The 27618-nt window shown below is 40.7% G+C and overlaps 1 protein-coding gene and 1 long non-coding RNA gene across 3 annotated transcripts; one reads left to right on the forward strand and one right to left on the reverse strand.

Annotated features, from left to right (window-relative positions):
* Positions 1-18874, forward strand: SLC30A4 (solute carrier family 30 member 4). Of its 2 annotated transcripts, none has more exons than XM_068958876.1 (7): positions 1-385; positions 5516-5662; positions 12787-12940; positions 13171-13384; positions 13664-13781; positions 15670-15804; positions 16454-18874. In XM_068958876.1, exons 1-7 carry the CDS (start codon positions 1-3, stop codon positions 16606-16608), a joined length of 1308 nt encoding a protein of 435 aa, XP_068814977.1. In that variant the 3' UTR covers positions 16609-18874. The 2 variants fall into 2 exon arrangements, with proteins under 2 accessions (XP_068814977.1, XP_068814978.1); XM_068958877.1 differs by having other exon boundaries at positions 13676-13781.
* Positions 5662-27365, reverse strand: LOC138068935 (uncharacterized). Its single transcript, XR_011143795.1, has 4 exons — positions 27237-27365; positions 15447-15564; positions 11161-11257; positions 5662-10312 (listed from the first exon to the last, which is right to left on the reverse strand). It is a non-coding gene; the product is annotated as an uncharacterized lncRNA (long non-coding RNA).
* Between the last annotated feature and the right edge of the window lie 253 nt (positions 27366-27618).

Genomic DNA, 27618 nt, shown 5'->3' on the forward strand with positions numbered 1-27618 from the left:
ATGGCCGGCTCGGGCGTCTGGGCGAGCCTGCGGGCCCTGCTGCGGCGGCCCGAGGCGCCCTTGTTCCTCAACGACTCCAGTGCCTTCGACCTGTGCGACGAGGCGGCCGACGAGGACTTGCCGCGGTTCAACAAGCTGCGCGTGGTGGTGGCGGACGAGGCGGAGGAGGCGGCGCCGCCGCTCAACGGGGCGCCCGGGGCGCCGCCGTCCGACGACGAGTCGCTGCTGGAGCGGGACATCGCGCTGCGCAGCGCCCGGCCCGGCCGGCCCGAGGCCTGCGGCGGCTGCGCCCGGCGGCGGGAGGGCGCCCGGCTGGGCAGGGTGAAGAGGCGGCTGGGCCTGGCCGCCGCCCTCTACCTGCTCTTCATGGCGGGGGAGCTCGTGGGTGAGTTGGCGGCTCTGCGGCGCCGAGGCCCCTTCGTGGCGCTGCCCCGGCCCTGACGCGACGCGACGCGACGCGAGGGAAACGGCCGGTGCGGGGAGAGGTCGGAGGGGCGGGCGGCGCCTTCAGGGCCGGAGAAGGAGCGAAGTCCACGTGCCTTTGCCGTGCGAGGGAAGGGAGGGGGGTCGGCCAACTTTACTTACCCGAACCGGAGCAAGCCCCCAAAACGGCTTGCAGTACACACACACACGTTTAATATATCTAATGGCTTTTTCTTTCCCCCGTTTTGTAACTTTGTAAGCTGGTTTCTCACGAGGGGAAAAAGGCATGGTATCATGTAGGCATAAACAAATAGAAGAAGATGGATAACTTCATCCTTGGTATTTTTTAATTGCTGCCGTAAAATAGTGCTGTGTTTGCAACAGAAGGGGGGACGCGTAGCTTTTAAGGATGACACTTAACTACAGTAACAAAACTCTAGCGTTCTGGGGGTAAACCATCCAGCGTGATACGGTGTGGTGTGGTGTGGTATGGTGGTATTTACATCCTTAGATACAGCAATGCAGTGTTCTTTACAGCTGAAAAGACAAACTCTGAAGCTGTAAGTAATAACAATCCAGTAAAGAAACCCCTCTTTTGACAACTTGCTGGTTTCCTGCTGTGCTCCGTACTAGCACATGCTCCATAGAGATATTAATCAAACCCCTCGGTATTCTTAAGTGTTGTAATTAGAAGCTTTAAAACACCTATTGATTTAATTTACTTTGATCACATGATTTAATTCTTTTGCGGTTTTTGTTTGTTAGTACTTGGAAGAAGTATGTTGGGTTTTACCTGGAAGCTTGTTCCTATATAAGGATTCGATTGTTGGTTGGAAGAATAAATCTGGTGCTCAAGTTCAGCTTTTATTACTCCCTTATAAAGGCATGCTGTCACTAGCTATCCAGGCTCAAGAGAACCTGTACATGATACAGCAATTTGTATAAAATAAGACTGTACTTCATTTAATAGGCTATAGTGGCACTGAAATAAGCTCTGAAGTTAAATGTCCCTTGGATGTGTAGATGAGCTATTAAAAGTTAGGCCCTCCCCATTCTCTAATCATTTGTATTAAGCATAGCGTTCCTCTTATAACCCCTGTTCACTTATCAATTCGTTATCAGTGTCCTGTTACCATCTGTCTTCCGGGAACATGCCGGAAGTACCATGCCATGCCATGTAGTGCGTCCGCTTGGCGTTGCTCACCCTCCTGAAGAATGCATAAACTCTGTCATCCTCTCTCCCCTGATTGAAAGTAGTGGGGAGTGTTACATACTGCCAGTACATCATTATCAATCATTAGACATTCAGTTAGGTGGAGCCAGGTCTCACTAGCAACTGTGCCAATTAATTGCTTTTAAATTGTTTTCATTTGATCATACAAGTCTAAATTGGAGAATTTATTGGCCAAAATTTGCTAGAAAAAAAGTCACAAAAAAATTTCTGGAAGTAAGGAACAGATGCGCCACGCGTACAGTAACACATAGAACAGGGGACTTGCCTCCTCTTTCTCACGCATCCAAGCTTGGGTCAGTGACAACTGAAGATCTGATGACTGCTCTTGTGAAATGAGCTAGTGCTCTCACATCATTTGTTATGGATTGTATCTTTAAGACAGAAACTTCTACAGTATGGGTTAGGGCCAAAAACATGGTTTGAATATAAATAATACAATTTGTCCCACATACATGGGGAAAAAAAATCCTTGGGAGAAATGGTCTGTTTTTCTGAGATAGACCAGAGGATTGACTTTATCTGCATCATGGTTTTACTTGGGGCCTCATTTCAGGAAGATGGGGTAATGGAAAAGAGTGTTTTTTGTCTTCAAGATCTTCCTTTCAGTGTGTGGTTGGTTAATCATTAACAACACTTCCACAGTACATTATCTAATCATGGATAAGGCACTTAGCTTCAAACCTGTTACAGAGATCTGTTTGACTGCCTCTGTTGGCACCCCTCTGTCTCTGTTTTTTTCTGGCTGAGAAAATCTGGCTGATTTTGGTTCAGTGTGAACTCAGGCAAATTTGATAATGGATGTAGCATCTTATCTCAAGTGTAGACATCCTTTATCCTAAGGATGGTTTTATGTGACCGTGTTCGTATCGGAGTCCTGCTGTATGCTGAATTTAGTCTATCTGAAGGGCTGCTTACTGAACGGTATTCCTGAGCTCTTTGCAGCTTGATGCTGAAGTCACTGAGACTGCATCTGTTTGGGGGCTTCTGACTTGATTCACGCTATTGCATACCCCTCTGCAGCTAATATAGGGACAGCACTGGAAGTAATAGGCATTGAGAGTAAAAATATTCCCCCATCAGTGTTGCATCACCGTCGCTTCTCGCTTAAGGCCAGGACTTCGGCAAGCTCAGATCAGGATGATTGATTTGTCTGTACAAAGCATTAGTACTGTAGCATAGACTCATCGTCATCAGGTCTGCCTATGCTCTTACCAGCCCTGTTTCATTATTTGGGCACTGAGGCATAAAGCACTAAGGCCCAGACCCATAAAATATGTGTGCATCCAACTTCCACAGAAAATAAATACGAATTGCTTAGATAAATACTTTTGTGGATCTTGACCTGAATGGCTTGTCCTAGGACAGGTAATCAGCAGCAGAACAAGTAATTAAAGATGGAGCCCTCAAGCTGTGGATCAGTGCTCTACCTGTTTAATTTATTCCACTCCAGCCCTGTATTGTGTTTGCTCCCATTGGTTTCAAATTTTGGAACACTGTGAATAAATCTGTAGCTCAGGTATGTGGGAAATTTTATGTTTGATCATGTAGGACATTTTAGCTGACTTCTTTCTATGATCCTTGACAGGTTTGAATTTCTGAGGAAAAGGCAGAAGACCCTATCAGACAATTCAGTTCTTCAGTAAAAAAAACTTTCTGCTGTTACTGATGTCAAGGTGAAAGAAATTTTGTTTCGATAGCCAAGCTTTGTGAAATGTTGATTGGCATATTTTTTCCAAAGTACAGCCAAGCTCGTTAACCCAGCCCACTTCAGTGTTTGTTGAAATTTGACGAACAGTCAGTGTAAAAGTCCGATAAGATAACAATTTAACTTTGTGGGAACGATTTGCGTCAAGAAATGGAAAACATACTGCGTATCCTGGTTAGCTTTTCTGACTGGGGTTTCGATGTGTTCTAGAGATTTCTAATTGATCCTCCATGAGGAGGACTGCTGTCCTTTATGGGTCAGTGAAAATGGTGGTGAGCCGTCCGGCTTTCTATTTGTAAGCGTTGTAGATATCTCCTTTTTTTTTTTTTTTTTCCTCCGCCCCTCCAAGCTGCCAATCACGTTTAAACAGTCCTTAGGCAGTTGCTTCTAAGCAAGCAAGCAATACATTTGGAAACCGAGAACCTTCGCTTTCAAAACTGCATAAATCTTAGTGTTGTTTTCTTAAGCCACGCATTGCATTAAAATTAGCTACAGTACTTGAATTCCCTCTTTCTATTTTTAAAGATATTTAAAAGAGTAAGATACTTAGAAAGATATTTAAAAGAGAAACTGAAATTAAATTGATTCATCTCAGACTAAAGCGATTCAAAATTGAATACGTGTGGGTTAACAAGCATTCCTTAAACGATCACACACTTAAACTACTGAACTGAATGGCCTTAGACATGAATTATTTCTGCTATGTTGACTGTAAAACAGACTGAATTTCCCATTTTTAAGTCATCTTTTTTGAAAATATGCAAGAATACTAATTAATTCAGAAAGGAAAGGTATAACTCATTTCACTCAAAAAGCTGCTGAATTGCTAAAGCTTAAACTTTAGCTCATTATCTTTGAGCTGTGATGGCCTTTGGAAAATTTCAACCTCAGAGGAATTTGACTAGAAAGTTATGAACAACTAAAGAAAGGGAATGGGGGAAGGGAGCTAGGCTGGAATAAGTTGCTCTGGCTTCAATAGTTAGGGCCAGTACAAGCAACCACTACAGTATCCAGCCATGCTGTTCGTATTTCAGTGGGGAGGAGAGCGTAGCTCTTATCTGCAGGTGTGCGTACACAGACAGCCAGAGAGAGCATGCACGCACGTGCGCGCACACACACTTTATGACTGGTCTTTAGAGCAATCAGCCAGCTGTGAATTTCCCTTTTCTGTTTCCTCATGGTTTACCTCTGATTTTTCAGTAAGACGATTTTAATTGTATACAAAGATACCTCTAGCCTGAAATGTTAGCTGGAGCCTCAAGCCTGCCAAACGGCATGCCAGCTGCATGCTCTGCTCAGTAGAGCCTACAGGTTGAATGACAATCTCAAGGTGAAAAGAGAAACTAAATCACTGTGGAACTGACACTAAAGATGTAATCTTTTCTGAGAAAACAGGTTTACCTTCATGCATATGGAAGACATCCCAGCCTGTCCTTGATTCTCTGTTTGGATAAGGGATGCTTAAGAGAGAGGCACATTGTTGAAATCTCTTTCGCCCATCCAATAGTAACATTGGCAATTGAATCAGAATGAGGATTTTGACCTTTGATTTGAGGTTATTTGTCTCTATGCAGCTCATAATTATGAGAAAAAATATTGTAATAAATAACAAATAAAGAAACCGTGCAAGTGAAAGTTATTGTCTCCAGTATATATATTGGCAGAAGTTATACACCCCTACCAGGACAGGGAATAATGAAGCTTAAAAGAGAGTGTAATAACAGTAAAAGAGAGGGCAGGGTCAATTTCTTTGCTGTTGAGTCATTGTATCTCTGTTTTGTAACGTCAAAAGATTTAATGGAAGGATCAGCTGATTAAACACATACACTATACAGAGAAAAGATATTAAACAATTTTGGGCCTGATCTTGCAAAGCTTATGAAGCAAGTAGTCTCACTGGAAATTACAGGACTGAATCCTTTCTCTGTTACTCTAACAGAGGGCACACTTCACTGCATTTGTAACTACGGTAGGTTTAAATTATAGCATGGCATGTTGATTGTAAGGGGAAAAAATATCTGTTCAGTGACTGTAAAAAGTACTCTCCTGTGCTTAATGCAATGTTCTGAAAATAAGTAACTGTAAACTTTGCCAAGAGGATACTATCCAAAATAATTAATATCACGTCCTGACTTTTCCAACTTTGCTTTCAGGTGGATATGTTGCTAACAGTCTAGCAATTATGACAGATGCACTTCATATGTTAACTGACCTTAGTGGAATTATTTTGACTCTGCTTGCTCTCTGGCTGTCTGCAAAATCTCCCACAAAGAGGTTCACCTTTGGATTTCATCGCTTAGGTATGTAGATACCAGCTTTTACTATTAACACAGTATTTTAAGCAACCACTATGAAGAATATCTAACTCTACAGGAGTAAATGCTAGAAGAAGAGTAGTAACAAATCTAAAAATAGCTTTATGTTTAGGACCCTGACTCTGATGTCCTTTTGTTCCTTTGGCCGTTGTGGTTGAGAGAGATCCGCTGTACGTGTTTTATTGCCACAGGGGAACAAATCACTTCCCAGAGCTCAAATGTGGGCTTGTCTCTATCAAACCTTGCCCGAGCTCTAAGAAGTATGGCTAAAATTAAAGATGACTAGCCGTGGTGGAGTATTTGGCCTGGCCGCTCCGCAAGTTTTAGTTATAGGTCCTTTTGATAGAGAAGATCATACTGCTGACTTTCTGGTCATCAGACCTTTGTTTTTATTTTTAAAACAAAAAAAAAAGCGAGGTTTGATGGCAGGGTTTCACTCACTGCGAGCAAGATTAGCCTCTCAATGTCTGTGGAACTAGGATTTTTCAAATTCACAGTTAAATTCTGAATGCTTGATCTTCCTGCTCAAAGAGGAAGGCTTTCCTGATTATTGGGATATGCAGCCATGTTTCACAACCCATCCATAGTTACTGGGGCAGTTACAGCAGGTCAGGCCGCTGTGCAGCTTTGTACTTTGGAATTGAGGTCTGTTGAGCAAAACAGGGCTACATTCAGTGGTCACTCGCTGCTGTATCACTGTTACTGCTTCTGTGACAGTTACCACCGAGAAGTCTGTTGCAGCAGGACCAGCACATGTCAGTCAGCTGTTGTCCGGAAGACTCTGTCGCCAGTAGGCCACGTTTATGAAATCCTCTTGATTTCAGTGGAATTATGGCACTGGAAAAGAGTTCTATGCAACATCAACAATGGCATCGTAATCCAGGGCTAAAAGTTCTGTAAAGTGTAGTATCATAGCATAGCTCTGCCCTGCAAGAAATCTCATAAGTTAGTATCTGTTGCACTCCCAGAAACACACAGACAGCAGAGGTCAACATGTCCCATGGTATGTGATACAGTAAGTTACTTAACTTTGTCTGAAAACAAGTATAAACAGAATTATGGGTGAAACCTTGGAAGGGTATTTTCAGGATTCATTACTTCATGTTTGCAAATCTAAGATGATAAAGGCTGCTTTCATGTAGCTGCTAACTGTATCAGGTATTAATAATAATAATTCATAATCTACAGTGGCAGATCTTGACTTGTATTTTCCCAAGAGCTTCAACTTTCATGCTTCATAAAACAGATCCATTTTTAGTATCGTAGCTTGCTACCTCTGCTCTCTATGTTCTATAACATATATTTTTCAAAGAATTTCAGAGTCTTGTGTAGTCAGTATTTGCAATTCTTACTTTGGCTGCTAGAATAGCAATAGAATTCAGCAGCTCTATCGCTCCTAGTCATATGTCATCGGTTAGTCGCTAACGCATGAATGCATAACCCTGTACACTAGCAAAGATCTTTGAGGCTTTAGCGTAATTGGATCAACAATGCCAGCATTTCCCATTACAAACTTTTCTTTCAAGAAGTTTTAATTTTGTGGTAGGAGTTCCCTCTAATACTGAAACCTGACCTTGGAAGTATGCCCCTGGCATTTGCTCATATTCTCCACAAGGATGTTTGGTAGCATTTAGACATAGTAAGTCACTTTCACCTCATTTAAAAATAATTTTGGAGTATTTTACATGTCTTTATAACCTTTCTAAAACCAATTAGATGTAGAGTGAACGTGCCATGGCCTAACTTAAACCAGGAAGCATGAGCAATTAATCTTAAGAAAAATATGACATACTTGTATTTAACCATCCAAATTTTAATCAGTTATGGAAATTTTCACTGCCTTGTCAATTAATTAATTCAAGGGCTCCATAGCACTTTGCAAACACAAATCCCTGAGGATTCCTGTCACCTCGCTTTCTGTATCATTTCTCCATTTTACTGTCAAAAAACAATACTGGCCAGACTGATCCAGTGGTGGCCTGTGGGCTAGATCTAGTCCATATGGCCCATCATCTCCTCCACGGTGAGGAGAGCTGCTCACCCCTGCAGCAGTTACTCCTTCCTTTCTGCTGCCCAGTGACAGTACGTGGTCAAACACTGGGACAGGTTGCCCAGAGAGGTTGTGGAGTCTCCATTCTTGGAAATACTCTAAATCCAACTGGACACAGTCGTGAGCAATGTGCTCTAGTTGATGCTGTTTTGAGCAGGGGCGTTGGACTAGACAACCTGTGGCAGTACCTCCCACCGCTGCCATTCTGTGGGATTCATCATGAGCAGCAGTGCCACGCTCTGGGTCAGAGCACGAGGGCTAGAGCCCTACCCTGCAAGAGACCCCCAAAACCTAGGTCTAGTCTTTGCAAGTACTAAAGGTGGGCTGGTTCAAAATGACTGCACATAGTTTTCTAAAGCACGTTTGTGAGATCTGTTTGCCTAATCAGAACGCTGTGGCCTGAGGGCCCGGTTTCACACATCAATGAATACTGTCACTGGAACAAAGCTGCTTCTGTGCTGCATCTTCGCTGTAACACATTTTTCCAAATATTCTATACTGTAAGAAGCTTGTCAGCAAATAATTTTAGCTTGACAATAGCATAAATTTCATGAGAGATATTAAAACATGACAGAATGTTAAAAATTGGGTACAGATTGAGCATCTGTCACAGAAAAACTTGGAACATTTGTTCAAAGCTGGGAATATGTACAAGAACAATCTCATGGCTGACTTGCTTTGCATTAAATTTTAAGATAACCTATACATATAGTAAGCATGAAAACTTTATAATGAACAGTGTTTCTAGCGCTTATTATCACTTCTGTTTGCAGAACCATGAATTTTCAAACCAGTTCCCATAACTATGTGCATGGTAAAAACAAGACAACAGACCTATTGGTTATCTAGTCAAATTTAGACGAAAATTAGCACTACTTTCATCTATTTGAATTCTCTTTGAATGCATAATATATACATTCCGTCTTTGGTTGTACTCCATTTTCAGTGGCGAAAAGGAAGCTGACAGATTCAGGAATGGGTTAGAAAAGTGAAGATGAAATAATGGAAATTGCAGTCTTGTTTGAAGGGCTATATTGTTGAAGCCAAAAATAGTTCTGTTTCACCAGGTGGAGATATCTCCTTTTCAGCAAGATACAAGGCATATTTAACCACAGATATGGAACCTGGCATCTTTCCATTCCCGCAGAGACAATGTTAGTAATGACAGAGTCAGTCAGTCCAGTGCATAGTTAATTTCAAAAGAAGTGAAAGATTTCAGCACAAATCTACAATGCCAACACGACAATGACTTTATGAAAGCTACTGCAAGGAAAATATTGGTTCTGCTACAGAAAACATGGTTTTAGATTAAAAAACTACAATATATTATTTCTCTGGTATTAATGTGCTATGATTTCACAAATTTTAAAAAGTGCTTGAAAAACTTCTAATGAATGTGTTTAAGGTTGTTGTCTTGAATAATCTGCCTGCTTTATAAAGAATGCTACTGCTTGCAGGGATGATTCCAGGATTTTCCAATTGCCCTGAAATCATCTGAGATTGTGACAGTTGCTTTTCAGAGCCTTGTTACTGCCTGGCAATGCTGGTACTCATCCAGGCATTGACATGCTACCAAACAGCTGAATGTGTTGGCGTGAGTTTCTGCTCTCATAATGATGTTAGAAACGCAGCCTATGGATCAAGTGATTTTGATGATATTAAAATGCTTATATAGCTGCATGTTTTTTTCCTATCTATAATATTCAATAAATAAAGATAAGAATTCTTTTCTGGAAGTAACACCTTCTGCAGTAATCAAAGCTATACTACACAGTGACAGACTCAGAATAGAGGGAGAACTGAGGCAACTCTCAGATCAACAGTCTCGGAACTATGGTATAGCCAAGAGGCAAATTTTGCTCTTGCTGTGGAATAAATCAAGGCAGCACGTGTGGAACAAGGAAGAACAACAGTTATAATGCAAAGCAAAATTAATTTCAGCTCTGATCTTTGAATTCACACAGGGAGGCTAAGATCCCAGTGACCTAACTGGCAAGTGACACTAACGAGCGTGACAAATAATGATTAGAAATTACTCAGGAACGGCTGTAGATTTGCATGCAATACAATGGAGCTAGCATTAAGGTCTTCCCAGTGCTTCTCTTCGTAAGACCCTGTATTAACTTGCTTATAAATGAAACAGTCTTTTAACTATTTGGGCCAGAGTTTTCCCTGTCAGGTGTCATGGCTTCACCTGATTTTTCTTTCTCTTTTTTTAAATTTCAACTACAAGAGGTCAATCATTTCAGCATATGAAGCTAGACAGACAGATACGTTTCTGTTAAAAAGAATCTAGTGACCTGTTTGAAAAACTCTGATACCTATATGCTTTACAGCAGCCCATAGAGGGAGTGGGCAACAGAGGGAAGATGCATCAGGAGCGTGTCTTTTGTCTTCCCATAAAAATTTGCTTGCATGTTGTCAAGTTGCCATTTTGATACGTAGTGGTTTGCATATGACCAGCAGAAACTTGGTGTGAATGAGACGCTCCTAAGATGGAATGTCACAGATAGCTTCTTTCCCTTCCAGGATTCAAAGTGGACAGGGCTGCTGTCTGTGTGAGCACAGTGAACGGGGATGAACATCTGAGAAAGAGCAGAAACTGACATGGAGTAGCGCTTTTTAAAAAAATAAATGTATATGTGTATATGTATTATATATAGCTTATTTTTATATATGTATATACATACATACATACATATAAAAGCTGTAATTGGGAACTAGCAGGGTCTGGGGTGAAATTAAACAAAAGGAAATGCTCAGGGAGAATTTGGGGGACCCCAGCTTTCCTGATTCCTAGGCTGATGTGCCAGGAATTTAGGTGGTATTTCCTAGCTTAGAATGAGAGACATTTTGAAACATTTTAGGTTCAAGCAACTTGCTTCTCCCAATTAAATTTTATTTCATCAGAATATTTATTACAGGTACTTAACATAGGTTTCATATTTTCTATCTTTTATCTTGTGTAAGCTTCATTTATCCCTTGTACCTATACACTGTGATAATTTAGTTATATGATCCTTCGGTGGTTTTTTTTTTTTTGGAGAGGTCTTAATGCTAGTTTTTAACAATGCTTTTTTTTGTTTCTCACTGAAAAGGGATATTCTGATATATTGCCTACCCAAAGAAAGGGAATCATGAGTAAATAATAGTCAAAAAAGATTTAGACTGCTTTTGCAAGCAAGATTCTAGCATGTTTTGAAGCAGCAGTTTCTTTAAATAATACCTAGAGAAATTACCTTACCAGAGACAAATTTTCTGTCCACCTCACAAGTTTACAGTTTAAGGAAGACAATCTTTATCTGTGTTGTAAAACCACCGCACACACACAATGTGAGCAGTTTGGCAGAACAGGAATTCCCTACAAAATAACCCCCAACCCTCACCCTCTCTTCAGGAGGAAGACCCAGTAGTGCCTGTGAAGCGCACTCACATTGGACACAGCCACTCCGCAGCACGGGGACGTGGGAAGAGCCTGCCTCGCTGCAGCTGTCTGGTGGCTCTAAATTTTCTCCAGAAGTCTGTTCATACTGAAAAAAAAAAAAAAAAATTAACGTGTTAATTTTTCAGTGTGGGACAGAGCAGATTAACTATGGAGTATAGATGGGCAAGAACTGTCCCCCCTCAAAGTCTGCTTTTAAAAATAACTGGGTTTTTTTTTTGTCTGTAAAACTGTCCTGTGTGAAGCCCATCTATTCGCACAGACTATAGGCTGAGTAATTTTGTGTGAAGCGGAAATACCTGAAGCCTAGAGAACTGTGCCTGTCACTAATTTATGTGCTAGACCACTGTGGTGATCTTCAGCGATGTCCCCGAAACCTGAGGACTCTGCACTGCTCACCTTCTGTGTTAGTAGGTCAGTTTCACACGTACTTGCCAGTATAAAATGACACCGTAACCATAAACAGTGCCCCTACCCTGGCTCTGGATCCTCCTGCCTGCCCCACTACTGCTGCATGCTTTCTGCTGTCACCAGCACAAGTGAACCCTAAAGGACAATTTATTTTTGTAGGATTTTCAGATATTAGCTTTGATACAGCATATAGGTTCTCTGAGCCAGTTCCAGAGGCGTTGTGCTGGCACAGGTAGGGCGGGCAGCGTAGGGACAAGCAGCAAGGAAAAGGGGGGACAATGTTTCCTTCACTAGCAGTGCCAGCTTAAAGCGTTTTGGGAAATACAGCCCCGTTTACCTCACGTCAGAACAGCAGGAGCTTGGGGGGAGTCACAACCACTTTTCACGCATACAAAAGGCAGCTGAAAGTGCAGGATAGGGAGGTATCAGGAGTTTTTATTCACTTCCTAATTTTCTTTTTATTTAGATGTACATACCCTTTTGAAAGTCCTGCTGCTCAGATAAAATTACTAAATTACAAAAAGCCCAATCTTAACAATATTATCTTTGTGAAAAAAATTTGGTAACCTTCAGATAACATTAAAACAGCATATTACAGCAATACAGAGACTTACATTAAGCAATGATTCATAGCTGAAATGTACAATAAATAATGTGTATATACACGTCAAGAGTCTTAGTACTTTTATGTATGATGAGTTTGTACTGTTCAGTGCATTATTTTTTTTCTAACTTTTTCTCCATTCTAAACAGTAAAGAATATGTAAAAATAATCTCTATATCCAGCTTAATGTTGTGAGCATTGGAAAGGAAACTTTCTCTGGTTTGTAGGTGGGCTGGTGATGTTTCATATGCCCTGTCTTCCTTTCCCTGGACAGGTCTCGGTGACTTTGTGACTTCTCAGGCAAAAGTTCCAGGTAGTCTGATGAAGTCACAGTTGTTGTCTGTGCAGAATTTTTAGTTTAACCAGGGAAAACATCATATGAGGGATAAACTGACCCGAAAGCGTGAAGGAGTCGATTAGCATGAACAACTCTATTTGTTAATCCTATTTTCTAAATCTGACTTACTGCACAACTTACTAGTGTTACAATAAGTATAAAAGTGTTAAAATAATTAAGGCTCTGTCTACATTATAAATACATTTTTAATAGGAAATAGATCTGAGACTTGCTTTTGTAATGTCGTTTCCTTTTCTGTTTGCAGAAGTATTATCAGCCATCATTAGTGTATTGCTGGTGTATATACTTATGGCATTCCTCTTGTATGAAGCTGTTCAAAGAACTATCCATATGGACTATGAAATAAATGGCGATATCATGCTGATTACAGCAGCTGTTGGTGTTGCAGTTAACTTAATGTAAGATCTCTCTTTCTCTCCATTAATACTCATAAATGTATTTCTAAACAAACTGTGCTAATTCATTCATGACCTGTAACTTCCTCATTGGATGGTATTTTTTTTGGACCTCTTCATTCTCATAAAGTAGGGAAATTACATTGAACATTGTGTTTTCTCCATTCTTTTGTTAAAAAAAAAAAGAGCCCTAAACCCTGCTTCTTGGAGTGTTTTTCTTCTTTCATTTTCAGAATGGGTTTTTTGCTGAATCAGTCTGGCCACCTTCACTCCCACTCCCATTCGCACCCTCACTCCCCCCTTCCTCAGTTGAACTCTCCTAACACAGCCCACAGCAGCAGCCACGGACACAGCAGCCTTGCCGTGAGAGCAGCGTTTGTACATGCCCTTGGGGACTTGGTACAAAGTATTGGTGTTCTCGTAGCTGCATACATCATACGCTTCAAGGTAAGGAATGGCTAGTCTTTGAGGGAGGGTGGAATTTTTTATTTCAACTCCAGTGATTAAATGAAAAAGGGACTTGTAAGTTATAAACACTGCTGTAGTATTTTGTGACATTGTTGCAAGCTTTATAATTATTCATTCAAGATAAGTGAAGACTGTATCTCTCTTAGGCATTTTGTAACTATTCAAACAAAAATTCATAGGAGATAAAAGTAAGTGTATTTTTTGAGTCACTTCTTTTAATAAAGGAGCTTATTTTCATATATCTTTAACACTTTGGAGCTTCCCTTGCAGCCAGAATACAAGATTGCTGATCCTATATGTACTTACATATTCTCTATACTGGTGGTTTTGACAACAGTCCGAATTCTGTGTGACACAGGAGTCATTATTCTGGAAGGTAAGATCTGTGCACAATCTGCAGTACTTTACCTGTCAAATACCACTGAGAAATGATGCTTTTTTTGACATGATGATCACCATCTCTAATAACGTGGGTTGTGTCTGGAGAGTCTTTTTATTCTGCTGCTGCTACAGTCTTTGGGTTCTTGATAGCTGATCTAAGTTGCAGCAATCTTTACGCTTCTTTGACCTCTGCCAGAATGCCGCGAATCCTAGCTCTGCTAACAGGTAGCTCAGAAACCAGAGTGAAAAAAAGTGAAAAGTACAGAACTTTCTCATGTCTCTGTAGGGGACATCAGCTGGACTAAGTGAACCTTTGCCCAGGCTCAATTCTATATTTTCACTTTAACTTACATGTAAAGTTAAAGTGAATGTGAATGCATGTAAAAGGAGGTGGCAAATCTAGGCCAAATGGCTGGACAGGTAGCTTATGCCTGCCCTGTTTTCCCCTTTCCAGCAACTGCTGCTGTATCACTTCTGTAGCTCCTCGTATAGTAGCAGCAGTAGAAGCACAAGTCAAGAATGGTGTAAATGGGGAGGAGGGGGGAGTGCTGAACATAAGCTGAATAATCTTACCCCTTGTGGAGATTTAGTAAGAGAGAAAAATGCCCGCAAAATTCTTTGCGTTATTATAACTAGCAAGCTCGCTATTATTGCTTGATCTAGTACTTTTACCTAATGAAAGTGTTAGGGATGGGGGCAAATCCTAGTTTTTCCCTGCACCTTTCTAGCTCTCTCATGTGACAGTTGTTATTGACTTCTGCTATCCAGGACCTCAAAATCTTCAATGGAAAGAGCTTTTCTTGTCATTTAGGAAAAAAAAAAAACCAACAGCATCAAATGGAAGTTCACTCAGAAGACAAAAATGGTAAAATGTGCTTAAGAAATCTCAATTAGTTCCAAGGCAGCAACTGAGATTTAGGCAAAGAAAACAGATGCAAACTAACGGTGTATCAAATTCCAGATGTTTGAATTGTAGCGGTTTGCATAGGCATCCTGATTGTTAAAATATGTCGGAATTACTGATGTTATTACAAGTGATGATAGGTAGTTTTCATGTATGCTGGGGAACTTTACCAACTCAATTTCAGAAACTCCTCTACATCTTTACTAGAAGGGAAATTTTGCATTTAATTTGAGACGATCCTAGACACTGAACTTTCAGAAGAGATGGTACCGGAACAAACAGATCATTTAAATCCCAGTAAGGCACCAGGTCTAGAGAAGAGTCTTACAAGAATTCTGAAGAAATTTGGGAAGCAAGTGATTGAACACCTCACAATATATATAAACAAAATCATAAAGCTGGAAGATAAGCTGTGGTAGAAACAAAGCTATCCAGATTATACAGAAACTTGAGTTTCTCCAACATATTTGTACTGTTTTTTGAGCCAGTATTGATCATCTCAAATTTTGATTTTGCTCTTCGTACAGCAGAAGAGCAGGGAAGGGAAGCTGCAGAGTTGCTGTAGCTGCTGAAAATATGTCAGCCAGAAGAGCTTTACAAATCATTGGTTTGTGAAGATGCAGCCCTATAAGACAGTCATATGCATTGACCACTGCAGATGGATTACTACCATCATTTGAAGATAGTACCAGTTACCTGAAGAGAGACGTTTCATGAGACAACAAAAGACAGACCATAGCATTTTCAGATTCTGACCTTAGTTTTAGATGATCACACATAATGGAGCGTGCATTCTTTGAAGGAAATCTTCATGGGAAGCAGACTCGGGGTGAGAAGAAATTGGCTGTGCATTGGACCATCGGATACTGTTTAGCTTTTAGAATAAAAAAAAGAATTAACATAGCCTTTCCAAACAAGCAATTTTAAATGATTTTTAATGGTATTTTTAAATAATTTTACCTCCTATTTGATATCACAGGAGTTCCAAGGCATTTGAATGTGGATCGTATTAAGGAAGACTTGATGAAAATTGAAGATGTTTATTCTATAGAAGATTTAAATATCTGGTCTCTCACTGCAGGAAAAACAACTGCCATAGTGCACTTGCAATTAGGTAAGATGTTGTATAACACAATTCCAGATTAAGTCCAAGTATAGGGAAAAAAAAACTCGGATTTTCTCTTCATATTATCACTAAGTAAATCCAGGAAGCATCATTCTGGGAAAAAATGATTTTGTACAGCAAGGCATAGAAACTATCAGTCGAGAAGGTCAAAGTTTAAGTGGAAACTGGGTAAGGAGAAAATGCATTCATACTAAAACATCTAGTACAGATTCTTTGGGTGGAAAAAAGTGCTTCTCCTTAGAAATTTCTTACTTTGCTTAGGGAAGGATAGGGTATGTGGAATTCTGAACTAGTATGTGGAACAATCTGGAAATTAGTAGTGTTTTGTCAAAACATGTGCCATTTTAGACATCTCATGCAGGGCATGAATATTAATTCTTAGTAAGAAAGTTTGATTTTGTTTGTCTACCAGATCCACAGTTTTATCAAGATACAGTTCTAATGATGGGATGTAGGCCTAAAGGTGTAAATTAATATATAGTACATATTGACCATAGTACAATATTAAATTAATAAATACCATGAGTGTGAACAAAGATTATTCCAGTTGGTAAGACTGCGTGATAGATATGAGACAGGCTGGATTGTCGAGTTTCTTGAGGAATGAGTTGTATTCAAAATTTTCTTGATTTTTCAGTTCCTGGTAGTTCATCTAAATGGGAGGAAGTCCAGTGCAAGGCCAGACAACTGCTGCTGAACACATTTGGGATGTATAAATGCTCTGTCCAGCTTCAGAGTTACAAACAGGAAATGGACAAAACCTGTGCAAGTTGTCAGAGTTCCAGTGCCTAATTTCATATGTTTTGGGAACTGCTGCCTTATTCTCGTAGTCAAAGACTGAGAGCAATAAATGCAAAATGAAAATGGTTGAACAGAATCCTTAATGTGTGGATTTGTATCATGTAACATGCAGCAGGGAGAACTGGTGCTGCAAAAAGTGCAGTAGTTGCCCTACAGAACATGTATTTCACTCTCTCCCTTGTACTGGTTTATCCAATTTATTATGATTTTGAGACAAAGTCGTTTGAAGATTATTGTTTACAGACTGCAACATGGCTCTGCAGATACCTCACAAATTACAGTTCAACGTTGTCCTTTGATTACTGTGTACCACAGAGTACCTGCACTACAAATGGAGCATCAAGTGTTCAGTATTTCAATTAAAATCTCTAATGCCGATCATGCCAGGGTTCCATAATATGTCATGATCCCTGAATTCATTATACAGTATTTTTGCAATAGTCATTTTCATACAGAATCTTAAACTTTGATGCATACAATGATAGTCAAATTCTTTTATAAAATTGTCTCTTCTGAAACATTGCACACCACAGAATTTATTGTACCCAGACCAGAAATTTAGCTTTAATCCGGGCATTCAGAGATCCAGACAGGCCGATCCTTGCCCAGGCTTCTGGGGTTTAACTAGAGACCCAAAACTGGACCCAAAGTGTTTTAAGTGATCAGTTATCTTTAATGTATTTTAGAATAGGCTTTATACCTTAGAAACAGGTATTTATTTTACAAAGTTTTGAGTTGTAAGATGACTTTATTATTAATATTCTTGAATGTCTAAAACAACATTTGATTCACGTTAAAAGGCCATTTCATTAGCATGCATTCTAATTATAAGTAATAAATGTGCTGTAATTGAACATTTTCCATGATTGTTTTGCATTGTTAAAAGAACACTGAAAGACAGAAAGTATGCTTGCTAGGAAGGTACTCTCAAATATAATCTGTAGACATGTAAAATACGTAGATCTTCTAGCAGGAGAGTAGGGAGCAGAAATTCTACCTATACACTCTTTCCGCAGACTTGAATCTCTGACCTTTTCATTTCATCTTTGCTCCAAGCACAGTAGCGGAGATAGCCTGACAGGAGTGCCACTGAAACAGCAGTACCTCACTACTTAGCTTTATCAATAAAACAAAGCCCAAGCAAGCTCAGCAACCTATTTTCATTCCACTTCTACCAGTCAAGGAATCCATGATCCTTTCTGATCTGTGCTGGACAACAATATTGTAACCACTCTTCAGGGGGTAACATTCTCTTGGGCCTTTTTTACATTGGTAGAAAGAAGAGGCAATTTGAAAAGACTGTTTCCTTATCCTGACAGCTCATAATCCACAAAACTGAATTGCTTAGCCTCATGGTGGAATCCCTGTGCTTTGAGGGCATCTGGGACGATAAAATCTCTCATCTGCCTTTTACCTGCCTGTGATTATAGCCACTAAGCTATTATACCTCCAAGCTCAGATTTATGCCTGTTTCTGGACAAGCCGAGGGCAACAAGAATATGGCCTGGAAAGTTCAAAAGACAGACGGAATTTGGTTTCTTGCCTTTTTCCTTTATTCTGTGCTTCGATCTCTACGCAGAACTTCCTCTGACATCAACAGTAGTTCTGTATCCGAAAGGAAAAAGTCTGCCTTATAATGGATGCTGCGATATTCAGCTGTGAATGGTTAAGCTATCATCTATTTTGAAACTTGCGAGGGTTTCATATATTCATCAGGCTGATTTATATCTGTAATTAGTGGTAACAAACTTGGTGGCTTGTTTTCTTCCTTTTTTGGACATATGGATCACATGACAAGTTTTCAGAGGTGCAAACTGACAGCACCGTAGTCATCTGGACAAAGCTCACATAACACTGGATTATGTTTGTATCGGTTCTGGCAAGGAATGGGAACACTTTAGTACAGCATGGGAGTACATTCAACTCAGACGCAAAGTAGCAGTATACTTGGGAAGTTAATTCTTCAATACAAATAGTATCACTAATTAAGCCATATCACAGTTTATGAAAAAAGTGCATCCCATCCTTACAAACTTCCTGAAAAAACAACAGGTATTTTGCACATACTGATATTCAAACAGGAGTTAATTAAATTGGGGTTTACAGTCAACGTAATTAGAAGTTGAAGTATGGTAGACATGTATTGTATTTGAAGTTTTTTTATTGTAAGGATTTACTATACATTTGTTTAATTGAAGAAAAAAGCAGAAATGTGTTGCTTTATTGTGGTTTTTATTAAATCAATTATTAAACTTCACATTGCTGTCTTATAAAATATTTATTTGTATTGCTGTCTCTTGTCTTTGTCTTTGAGTCTCACAGTAGCTGTTTTTTGAAGCGTTCTTTCTGTGAACTCTCAAGCTTAACTCAGTTTGGAGACACTATATTTAGAATGAATCATGTCTCACTCTTCAGGCAGGACAATTCAAGTCTTGTTATTTCCCATGTAGTAATTGCACTTTAAAAACACTGATATAAAACAAAGTATGAAGAAGGAGCAGCCATAAGGCAACTGGCAAAACATTCTTTCAACCCTGTGTTCACCCTTGGGGGTGGGTGGGAGGGGCTTGTTATCACGCCGTTATAGGCAAACTGGAAGGAGTTCAGAGAAAAGCCACAGAAGATGAGAACCTATGATAAAAGAATCAATGTGTGTATCAAGGAAATTCTGAAATGCACATTCCCTGTTTTAAGGTCTAACTAAACTCAAATGGAAATTCAGATCTGCGTGGCCTACTTCTAATCCTTTTTAAAGTCTTTGTAAATTAGTCGGGGCAAAGGTCTGGCACTTCTATGTTTCATGCAAGAATCCAGTATTCTTCTGAATCTGGTGCTAATCAACATCAAAAGGAAGAGGAATACAATACGCATATTATCCTTTATAACACTCCCAAAGATAGAATAAATAAGCACAACAGAAGTATAAAAATATCCAAACAGAAATGATTAGTACACTTACTTCTAGGGGAGAGAAAAATCGTCAGAAAGTAACACTGATTTAACACTGCAAATAAACTACCTGGAACATACAACCTAATACACACTAGAAGTACTCTGGAAGTGTAAAGGGCCTATAAAAGAACACAAGTTATTTTTATAGACACCACAAGGTCATTTTCAAAGGCAGATGAGAGGAAAGGGGCATTAGTGTAAATAAGAATCAGGTGCATCTTTCCAAGCAGCTCTCCCGCACATCTAGGTTATTTCTTGTGGCTATCATAAGATGATTTACACCCTCTTACATCACTCTTTTCCTCCTACAAAAATCTTCTTGAAATAAAATACATTAACGTAACATTATTTTCTCTCTGACAATACGCATGTAAGATTAGAGCAAGGGTGCCCAGAACTACTGTCGCTGCTTTCCAGAGCCACGCTGCGATGGTATCGCTGACTGTACAGCTACCGCCCTGTGGGAATTCTGCCTTCCTTAACAATCTGCACTGGGAAGAAACTTCTCCTATCTTGACCTGTGATTGTCACCCTTCCTTTTCTGAAGCATAGATACAGCTTTGATGACAGCCTACTCACATGAGTCAATAAAGCAGTTTCACGTAGAGCAAACTGTAAACGTTAGCATCCTACTCTTACATTCTGAAGTGTTCTTATCCTAAGCAGAAAATTAACAGAGGCCTGTTTTATTTTTGGACTAATGCTATCCTTGCTTAACGCTGAAACATTCTTTAAATTGCATTGACATTTAATCCTTCCCATACCAGAAGCATTATCATTTAAAATGTCATACCTGACTCTGGTCTTCAACTATTTTACTCCTGTACATATCTACTGTCTCTTGCAGAATCACTCCTGCTTTGGAAAATGACTAAGAACAAAAGTAGGCTAGCATTTAGGAGTAGCTTTCAGACACGTCAAACAATCTAATGAGTAGTAAGTCCTTCAGTAATTCAGGTATTTTGGCAGAAACTTGGGAGGAAGCTGCACTGATGCTACTTGGGTTGTACTGCTTATGTTGAAAATAGAGTTTCCTTGAGTAGGGCTGTAAAGTATTATTTCTCTCTAGATACGCTAAAAGAATGTCATAAGTGAATACGGGTCATTGGGTAACTAGACATGATACGCAGTGCAGCAGCTTCCCAGGCTCCAAGGAGCTGGTCCACAGCCAGAGAAGTAGTTGCCTTGGGATCTCAAGGGGGCAGGCACATGCCACTGTAAATACTCTCTCTAGCTGCCAAGATCTTTTTCCTTGCTGATTGCTCCAAGCAGGCTCCAGGTGTCCGCACACCTGGTTCAAACATTGTGTTTCATCTGGGTTTTGCACTATGCCATGGCTCTCTGCTGCTCTCACTTTGCTTTCTTGTAGCGCTGTTTGCCTTCTCCTAGCTTTACCGACAACATTAAGCTTGCATCCTGCGTGCCTGCTGCTGACACAGTCACTCTGAGCTTCTCATGCAGTGCTGCGTGTGAAACATCCCCAAACGCTTTGCATGGCCACCCTTCTCCTGTCCTGTTCAAATACATGCCCTCCAAAGCACATTTCCTCTCTGACCTCTGTAAGAAAAATCTGGGCATCAAGTTGCAAAGTCATAAGGAGGACCTCATCCGGAAGCCTGCAGATTCTCTTTCTGCCTTAAAACAAATAAACTTCCTTTTTATTCTCTCAATCTAAATCCAGTTCCTCGGTTCTCTCCATCCTCCCTTATATTTAGTTATAATAACTGGTCCTTTAAATTCAGATAGAATTTTTGAAAAAATACCATAAGCAAGCATTTTCATAGTTAAGATGACTCTGCATATTCAAGTCCAGTATATAATTACTCTTTCTTTTTACAGATTTCATGTGTTCCTTTTTCAAAAAGTCCACTGTAAGAACAAGTCTGACACAAAATTAAATGGACAAATATTTCTCCTCCTGAACAAAGTAAAGCCTCAAGACCTTTCCTGAGTTTACCAGAAGGTGGTGTACTAGTCCTAGATTTAATAAGAAAAGTTGCATCCCAAGGATAACCATTGAGAATTACTCTCTTACATGTCAAGGGAATATATTTTGTCTCAAAGTTAAAAAATGTCTTAATAGTAACTAAAACAAGTTTTTTTTTAAGGATAACGCAAGGGATTTAATTTTATCGTGGATGTGATAAGGAGCAGGGCAAACCTAGCAATGATTTGCTATTTTTAAGGATTTAAGATCCTTCTTAAAGATATATAAAGATATATCCATGGAATACAAAGATGAAATGCCTCCCTCAAGTTCTAAGCATGCAATAAAAAATTCTTTGGGTGGAAACTTATAAAAACTATATTCATTAATGTAAACAGCATCACTCATTGTGCAAGCGGTTAGATCCTGTGAAAACAAGTATTGTTTTTTGTGGTGTGGTATCCATGTTTCCAGAACAGTATAAGCTTGCATTTAAAACATCCTCACCTGTCTTCTTTTTTGTAAAGGATGTGATAATTTTTTCAATCAAAAGACACATTTAGGAGGAAGCAATTTTACTTCAAAATAGGCAGATAAAATGACAAATATAGAACACCACTGGTTTTACATTGCAGTTGCTAGTAAATGTTGTCTTTGATCTGGTCGAGCAGGCTTCATCTAGGGAAAATACAGATGACAAGTGGCTGAACAGCTCAGAACCACAACTTCCTTCCAGTAAAGTCTTCTTTCATTTCTTCAAGCTATTAAGCAATCCTGTATTTTCTAAGCTTTTGCAGAAAACACACACCTTTATTCGGAAACCAAAGTTGCTCAACCAGCTGCAAAGACTGGTTGCTTAGTGCTTTGACGTTTGCTTTAAATATAACCTAGATGGAACAAATTGTAATGGTTGCCAGGTCACCTAGTTGCCTGGGGCAAAGGTCACATCATATCATAGAAAATTTAAAAGAAAAAAACTCTTTGCATATCAAAAGTTAAAGGCCAATTTACAGTAAGCTGTACATGAAGATTTGTTCTAGTTGTGCTCACTTGGGGACAGCCATGCAGGATATCATGCTACTTTGGATACATTAACTGTCTTTGTAAAGCAGGAATGAAACCAGAACATCATTCTTCCTTCTTCAGTACTATTGCAGTTGATGTTTTGCTGGAGGAAGGCTAGAGGACAGAGGTTTTCCTTAATTTTGATCTAGCTGCTGTCAGAGCTAGAAAGCAGCAGCCCGAGGCACACACAAGAGGAGTAACTAGCAAAGTCAAATCTGACTTTTAGTGGACCAACGAAGGTCGTTCATACTGCAGTGATCAATTTTTTAAGAGTTCATACTGTGTTGATGATACAAGGTGTGTTTGTGTACAAAAGAGGGTGTTGGGAAGAAAACAGATAAAGCCAGGCCACGTGGGTATTCCAGATAGCAACTGAAAAACATTAGACTCCACTACATTAGCATGCAGCCAACTATGGAGCATGCTAACATTTCTGACCAAATCATGCTAGTCACAAAAGAAGTCGATGCCAATTTTGTTCAGAGAGTGCAGCACTGGCTGATCTATTACGTAGTCCACTAGGATGTCTGATGACTGGATTCACAACCATTTTTCACTTAAGTAAGGTATGTCTTCCCCACCTACCCCATGCCACGCACATCATTGCTGATGCTAATAAAGAAAGAAGAACTGGAGTGGTGCCCCTGACCACCACCTTTGCTGGGTTGCCATACATCCTGGTGTCTGTTTGGTGAAGCAGAAAAAAAATCCAATCGGTAAGGAAGTTCCGAAGTTTAGCTTCGATTTTTATAACCCTAGTTACAAATTACTTCAACACATGCTCATCTCTAGCTACAGTAATACCATTGCGCTTCAGTATTCCTTACTGAAGAACGTATATTATGTTACTGGTACTGTGGAACAGACAACTGTGAGGATTTTGAAAAAGCAGACAGGAAGGTCAAACACTTTGGTTCTTTATTGAGGGAATCCACTAATGACTTAGGCAAGAATTTTGCTGAATTGAAACCCTGGCCCACAGAGGTGTGTGAACCTTTGTGCCTTATGCACACCAAGAAATGATTACTCTTAACACATAGCTGATCAAACAGAGGCTTCCAAATGTCACCCTGTTTTGCATATCATGAAAGTTTCTTCTTTGAGCTAATGAACATACAGGAACTTCAGCAAAGACATGCCCATTTCTTAAATGTTCTGATTTATCTTAGGAAAAAGACAGAATCTTTTTTAACATATACTGGTACATATAAGCCATATGGCTCTCTAAGAGTTTGGCAATGAGGCAATGAACAGAACTGCAAGTCATCATTGCTCAGATTTTGCTCTGTATTTCTGTGTCTGTGAGTAAGGCAGATACTGCAGTCTTTAAGCCAAAGTCTGTCTTCTGACCGTAATACGTTTCATCCAAAGCACTTCACAAGTGGAAAAATAAACATAGTACAAGCAGAAAAATACTAATGTATTTTTTCCTAGTTATATAGCTAAGACCCCACTTAACTCTTACCTAAATACTCTAAACATCTACAAAGCTACCCAAAATAACTACAAAAGGACAGGTTGGTTGTTTTTTTTTTTTTTTTTGGAATTCATGTTTGACTAAGTTATAAGAAAAGTCATAGAGCAGCAGGGAGAGATGCATCTTTAAATAAAACATTCCTAACAGCCTGAATATAAAAACAGCTTTCCCTTAGTTTTGGTGTAGTGAACCAGTGATTTGTTGCAAGTACACGACTTTGTTTTTCTTTGGCAAACTGATAAGATTTTCCTGTTACTAACAGAGCTTAAAATTAATCTGGCTTTTCTGCACTTAGTTCCTTGTTCGTGCAGCAGCACGAGCAGCATCAAGTCTGGCAAAGAATGGTGTTTATTAGTTACCTACCTACTACAAATATATCTGCTTGAATTAAAAAAAAAAAAAAGATATACAAAGCCTTGCTAAAAAAGAAAGTTTAAACACATTTATTTACACTGAGCAAGTTTTTTAAGCTTGTATGGCTTTCTACCCTCTCAGCTAATCTGGCTGCAGCTAAGGATGCCCCTATTTGCTCTCTACACATCACACAACGTAATAATCTCTGTTCAAATAAGCCATATCTGGTAATGTATCATATTGATCCCACATTAATGTTTCAATTAAAAATCCACATGTTCTAAAACACTAAAATAGAGAGGCGTACAGAAACCTCCAGCTTTTCACAAATGTTCTGCTGTTAACAATCCAGTGGGATGATAAAGGTGGGAATTTCTTGCTTTCGCTTCAAAACATACTTCAGCCTTTTCAGAGGATGAAATCTACTTCTGTAAACCACTTGAGCCCACAGTCACTAGCAGTCTACCACTGGTGTGCCAGTGGAGCCTGGTTTCACACAAAATGAAAAGTCTTTCACCATATGAAAGACTAAAATGATAGAAACTGGCTTGAACACCAAAGCGTTCTCAAGAACTGATGTAACTGTAAAGTGGCATGATGGGCAGCTCTGCCTTGCAGCTGCATCATTTAACCTATGCTCCTTCAGGTTATGCTGACTGGATTGCTACAGACCTCTTTCCCTCTCAGTTTATCTTTGGTGCTGTAGCCTACTGACTTCTCCTCCTGAATCAGAAGATCCTCAGTTTGCAGCTGTCTGGTGTCAACAGCATCTGTGCAGAACTCCCTTTCACTCAGGGAGGAATTCTGCTTAAAAAATCAAGTGCGGTGATAAAGCCTCAAACTGAAGAGCTATCGTCTACTACTCCTGCTCCAGCAACACTTGAGGTAAGAAGTCAGCGTAGTCAGCAGGAGTCCGGCCGAGTGAGGGCTGCTGGGTTTGTGCCTATAGACATAACGTTTTCCAATTTACTCAAAAATAATTTTAAAAGGGAAAAAGCTGTTTCACAGCTGTTGCTTGGGCTGCCACTATCAGAGTCTGCAAGATTACAGGAATCCAGATGATTCACAGTGTTTAGAACTAAAATGTTGCTATCCCAAACTCTAGACCACTTCAAGTTTGCAGTTTTGGAACATGAACAAGTTATTTTGCAATTTTCTTGTCAGGAAACAAGCCAGATAATCAAATTTCACAAATAAAATAGCTCTTATTTAAACCAAAAGAAGTTTTGATAGAAGTGGGTAAGGAACAGACAGTCTCCCATAATATTATTAGCAGACGTGGCCTTTAGTTGTCTTCAGTTGCATAATTAGGAAACAACTTTCAGTGGAATGAAACTTAACAAAAACATTTTTGTGTTTACAGCTTTAAAAAAACCCTGCAACTGTTTTAATGTGAAAATCTACTGAAAGAGAAAGCATACTGTTATGCATGAGCTGAATTCCCATTTCCTTTTTTTTCAGTTTTGAAACACAACTCTTATTTACTGTTCATTATGCGCACACAGAAAGTCTACAGACTTCACAGACTATACATCTTTACCGTTAGCAGTGAGAACCTTTTTTTGTAATTATTGCTATGGTGAGTTTCCTATAATACCATGAGCATAAATAAATCACAACAGAACAGGGGAGAAGAAGGAAGACATGCACTAGAAGTGCGGCCTTTTTGGTCCGCAGAGCAAAACTAGCCTTTTGGCTAATTTCTGACTTTAAACCACCGGCCTAATTATAATCTGATCTAATAATTTTGCATGTATTACTTCCCACAATATTGTGCAGGTATACCACTAAGGAGCAGTGACAGCAGAAATAAAATTAGGCCCGGATAATTTTAATTTTAATTGTGTGATGAATCTGTTTTGGTGGGTGAGGCAGCAAGACATGGAGCTATGGCAAGAACAAGCCATTTGTCAGCAAGGGGAAGAAGGAAGGCGTTTCAGTAGAAAATAAGGAAGAGGGTGGGAAAGGAGTTTCAGTAGAAAACAGGGAAGAGGGTGTGAAAGACAGTGAATAACGTAAGAATCTAGTATAGTCTATACCAAGCGTCTGACGTTGAAGAGATTGGTTTTTGTACTGCTTGACAGCTGATAAAACTAGAAGCAAATATTTTATCTGAATTTCAATAGACTGGCACAGGCACTTCCTAAACTTTACAGAAACGAGGCCATGCAGATGGGTCTTCTACTAGCTTTAGCTTAAAAATTTTGCGTTACGACGTAGAACGTGTTCATACAAAACGTTCCCTCGGGGAGGTTGCCCTCGTGGTCAAACCGTGGCCAAGGGTGAGGCCGAAGCGGTGAGGCCACCGCCGAGGAGCGGGGCGGGCTGGCGAGGCAGGCGACGGGGCGCAGCCCGAGGGGGGGCCGGGGGCGGCGGGGGGCGCGCAGCCCCCCGGCTCCCGCTGGGCCTCGGCCCTCTGGGGCGGCCCGGGGCCCAGCCCGGCCTGCCGCCCAGGGCCAGGAGCGTGCGGCTCACCTCGCGCCTAGCCAACAAAAACACGGCCCCAACAGCACAAACTGGCCGTGAACGAGGCGAGGCGAACCGCACACGCACCTGCCCGCGCCCGCCTCCCGGCACGGCTGCGTGACTCAGTGGGCCAAACCTTGGAAGTCTTAATTCAGAAAGCAAACACACAAAAGACCCCTGTGCATGTTCCCATCGCTGACACATGGATTTTCTCGTGAGTTACTTCTCCAGCTTTGCAGCATCAGCTAGTACGTGGCCTATATCCTAAAGGCTGGGTAAAATACTTCTAGGAGAGATCTCCTGCTCATACAGCTTCCTGTCAGTTAAAACGCTGCCTTCTAACAATACCTGAATTACGTATTGGGTTGGGTTCAATACCTGAATTGGGTTTTCTTGATTCGCCCCACCGACCAGCCCTCCGCTCCGGGCGCTGCCGGGCGCCCCGGCCGCCCCCCGCCGCCGGGCCGTTGGCGCAGCGCCGGGCTGCGCGGGCCCCTGCCTCCTCCCGGCGCCGCACGGCCTCAGCCCGGCTCCCCCCGCCGCTGTGGGCGGCGCGGGCGGCTCGGCGCCCCCGGGAGCGGCGGCGTCTGCCCCGGGCTCGCTCTGTCCGCGGCGTCGCGGCGGGGCGGGGCGGGTGATGGCCCGGGGAGGGGGGCAGATGGCGGCGGCGGGAAAGGGCGGCGGGGGCTGCAGCCTGCTAGGGCCGGGCTCGGCAGCGGGCGCTTGCCCAGGCGAAGAGGGAAGAGCCGGCCCGCAGGCA

The sequence above is a fragment of the Struthio camelus genome, chromosome 12 (genome assembly GCF_040807025.1).
Source record: "Struthio camelus isolate bStrCam1 chromosome 12, bStrCam1.hap1, whole genome shotgun sequence".
NCBI classification, from domain to species: domain Eukaryota; kingdom Metazoa; phylum Chordata; class Aves; order Struthioniformes; family Struthionidae; genus Struthio; species Struthio camelus.

What these genes read in the sequence shown, in the direction of transcription:
- SLC30A4 (XM_068958876.1), top strand. Translation starts at nt 1, where the DNA reads ATGGCCGGCTCGGGCGTCTGGGCGAGCCTGCGGGCCCTGCTGCGGCGG. An exon ending in AGGAGTCATTATTCTGGAAG is followed by an intron (nt 13,782 to 15,669) that starts GTAAGATCTGTG and finishes TTGATATCACAG; the next exon opens with GAGTTCCAAGGCATTTGAAT. An exon ending in CATAGTGCACTTGCAATTAG is followed by an intron (nt 15,805 to 16,453) that starts GTAAGATGTTGT and finishes TTGATTTTTCAG; the next exon opens with TTCCTGGTAGTTCATCTAAA.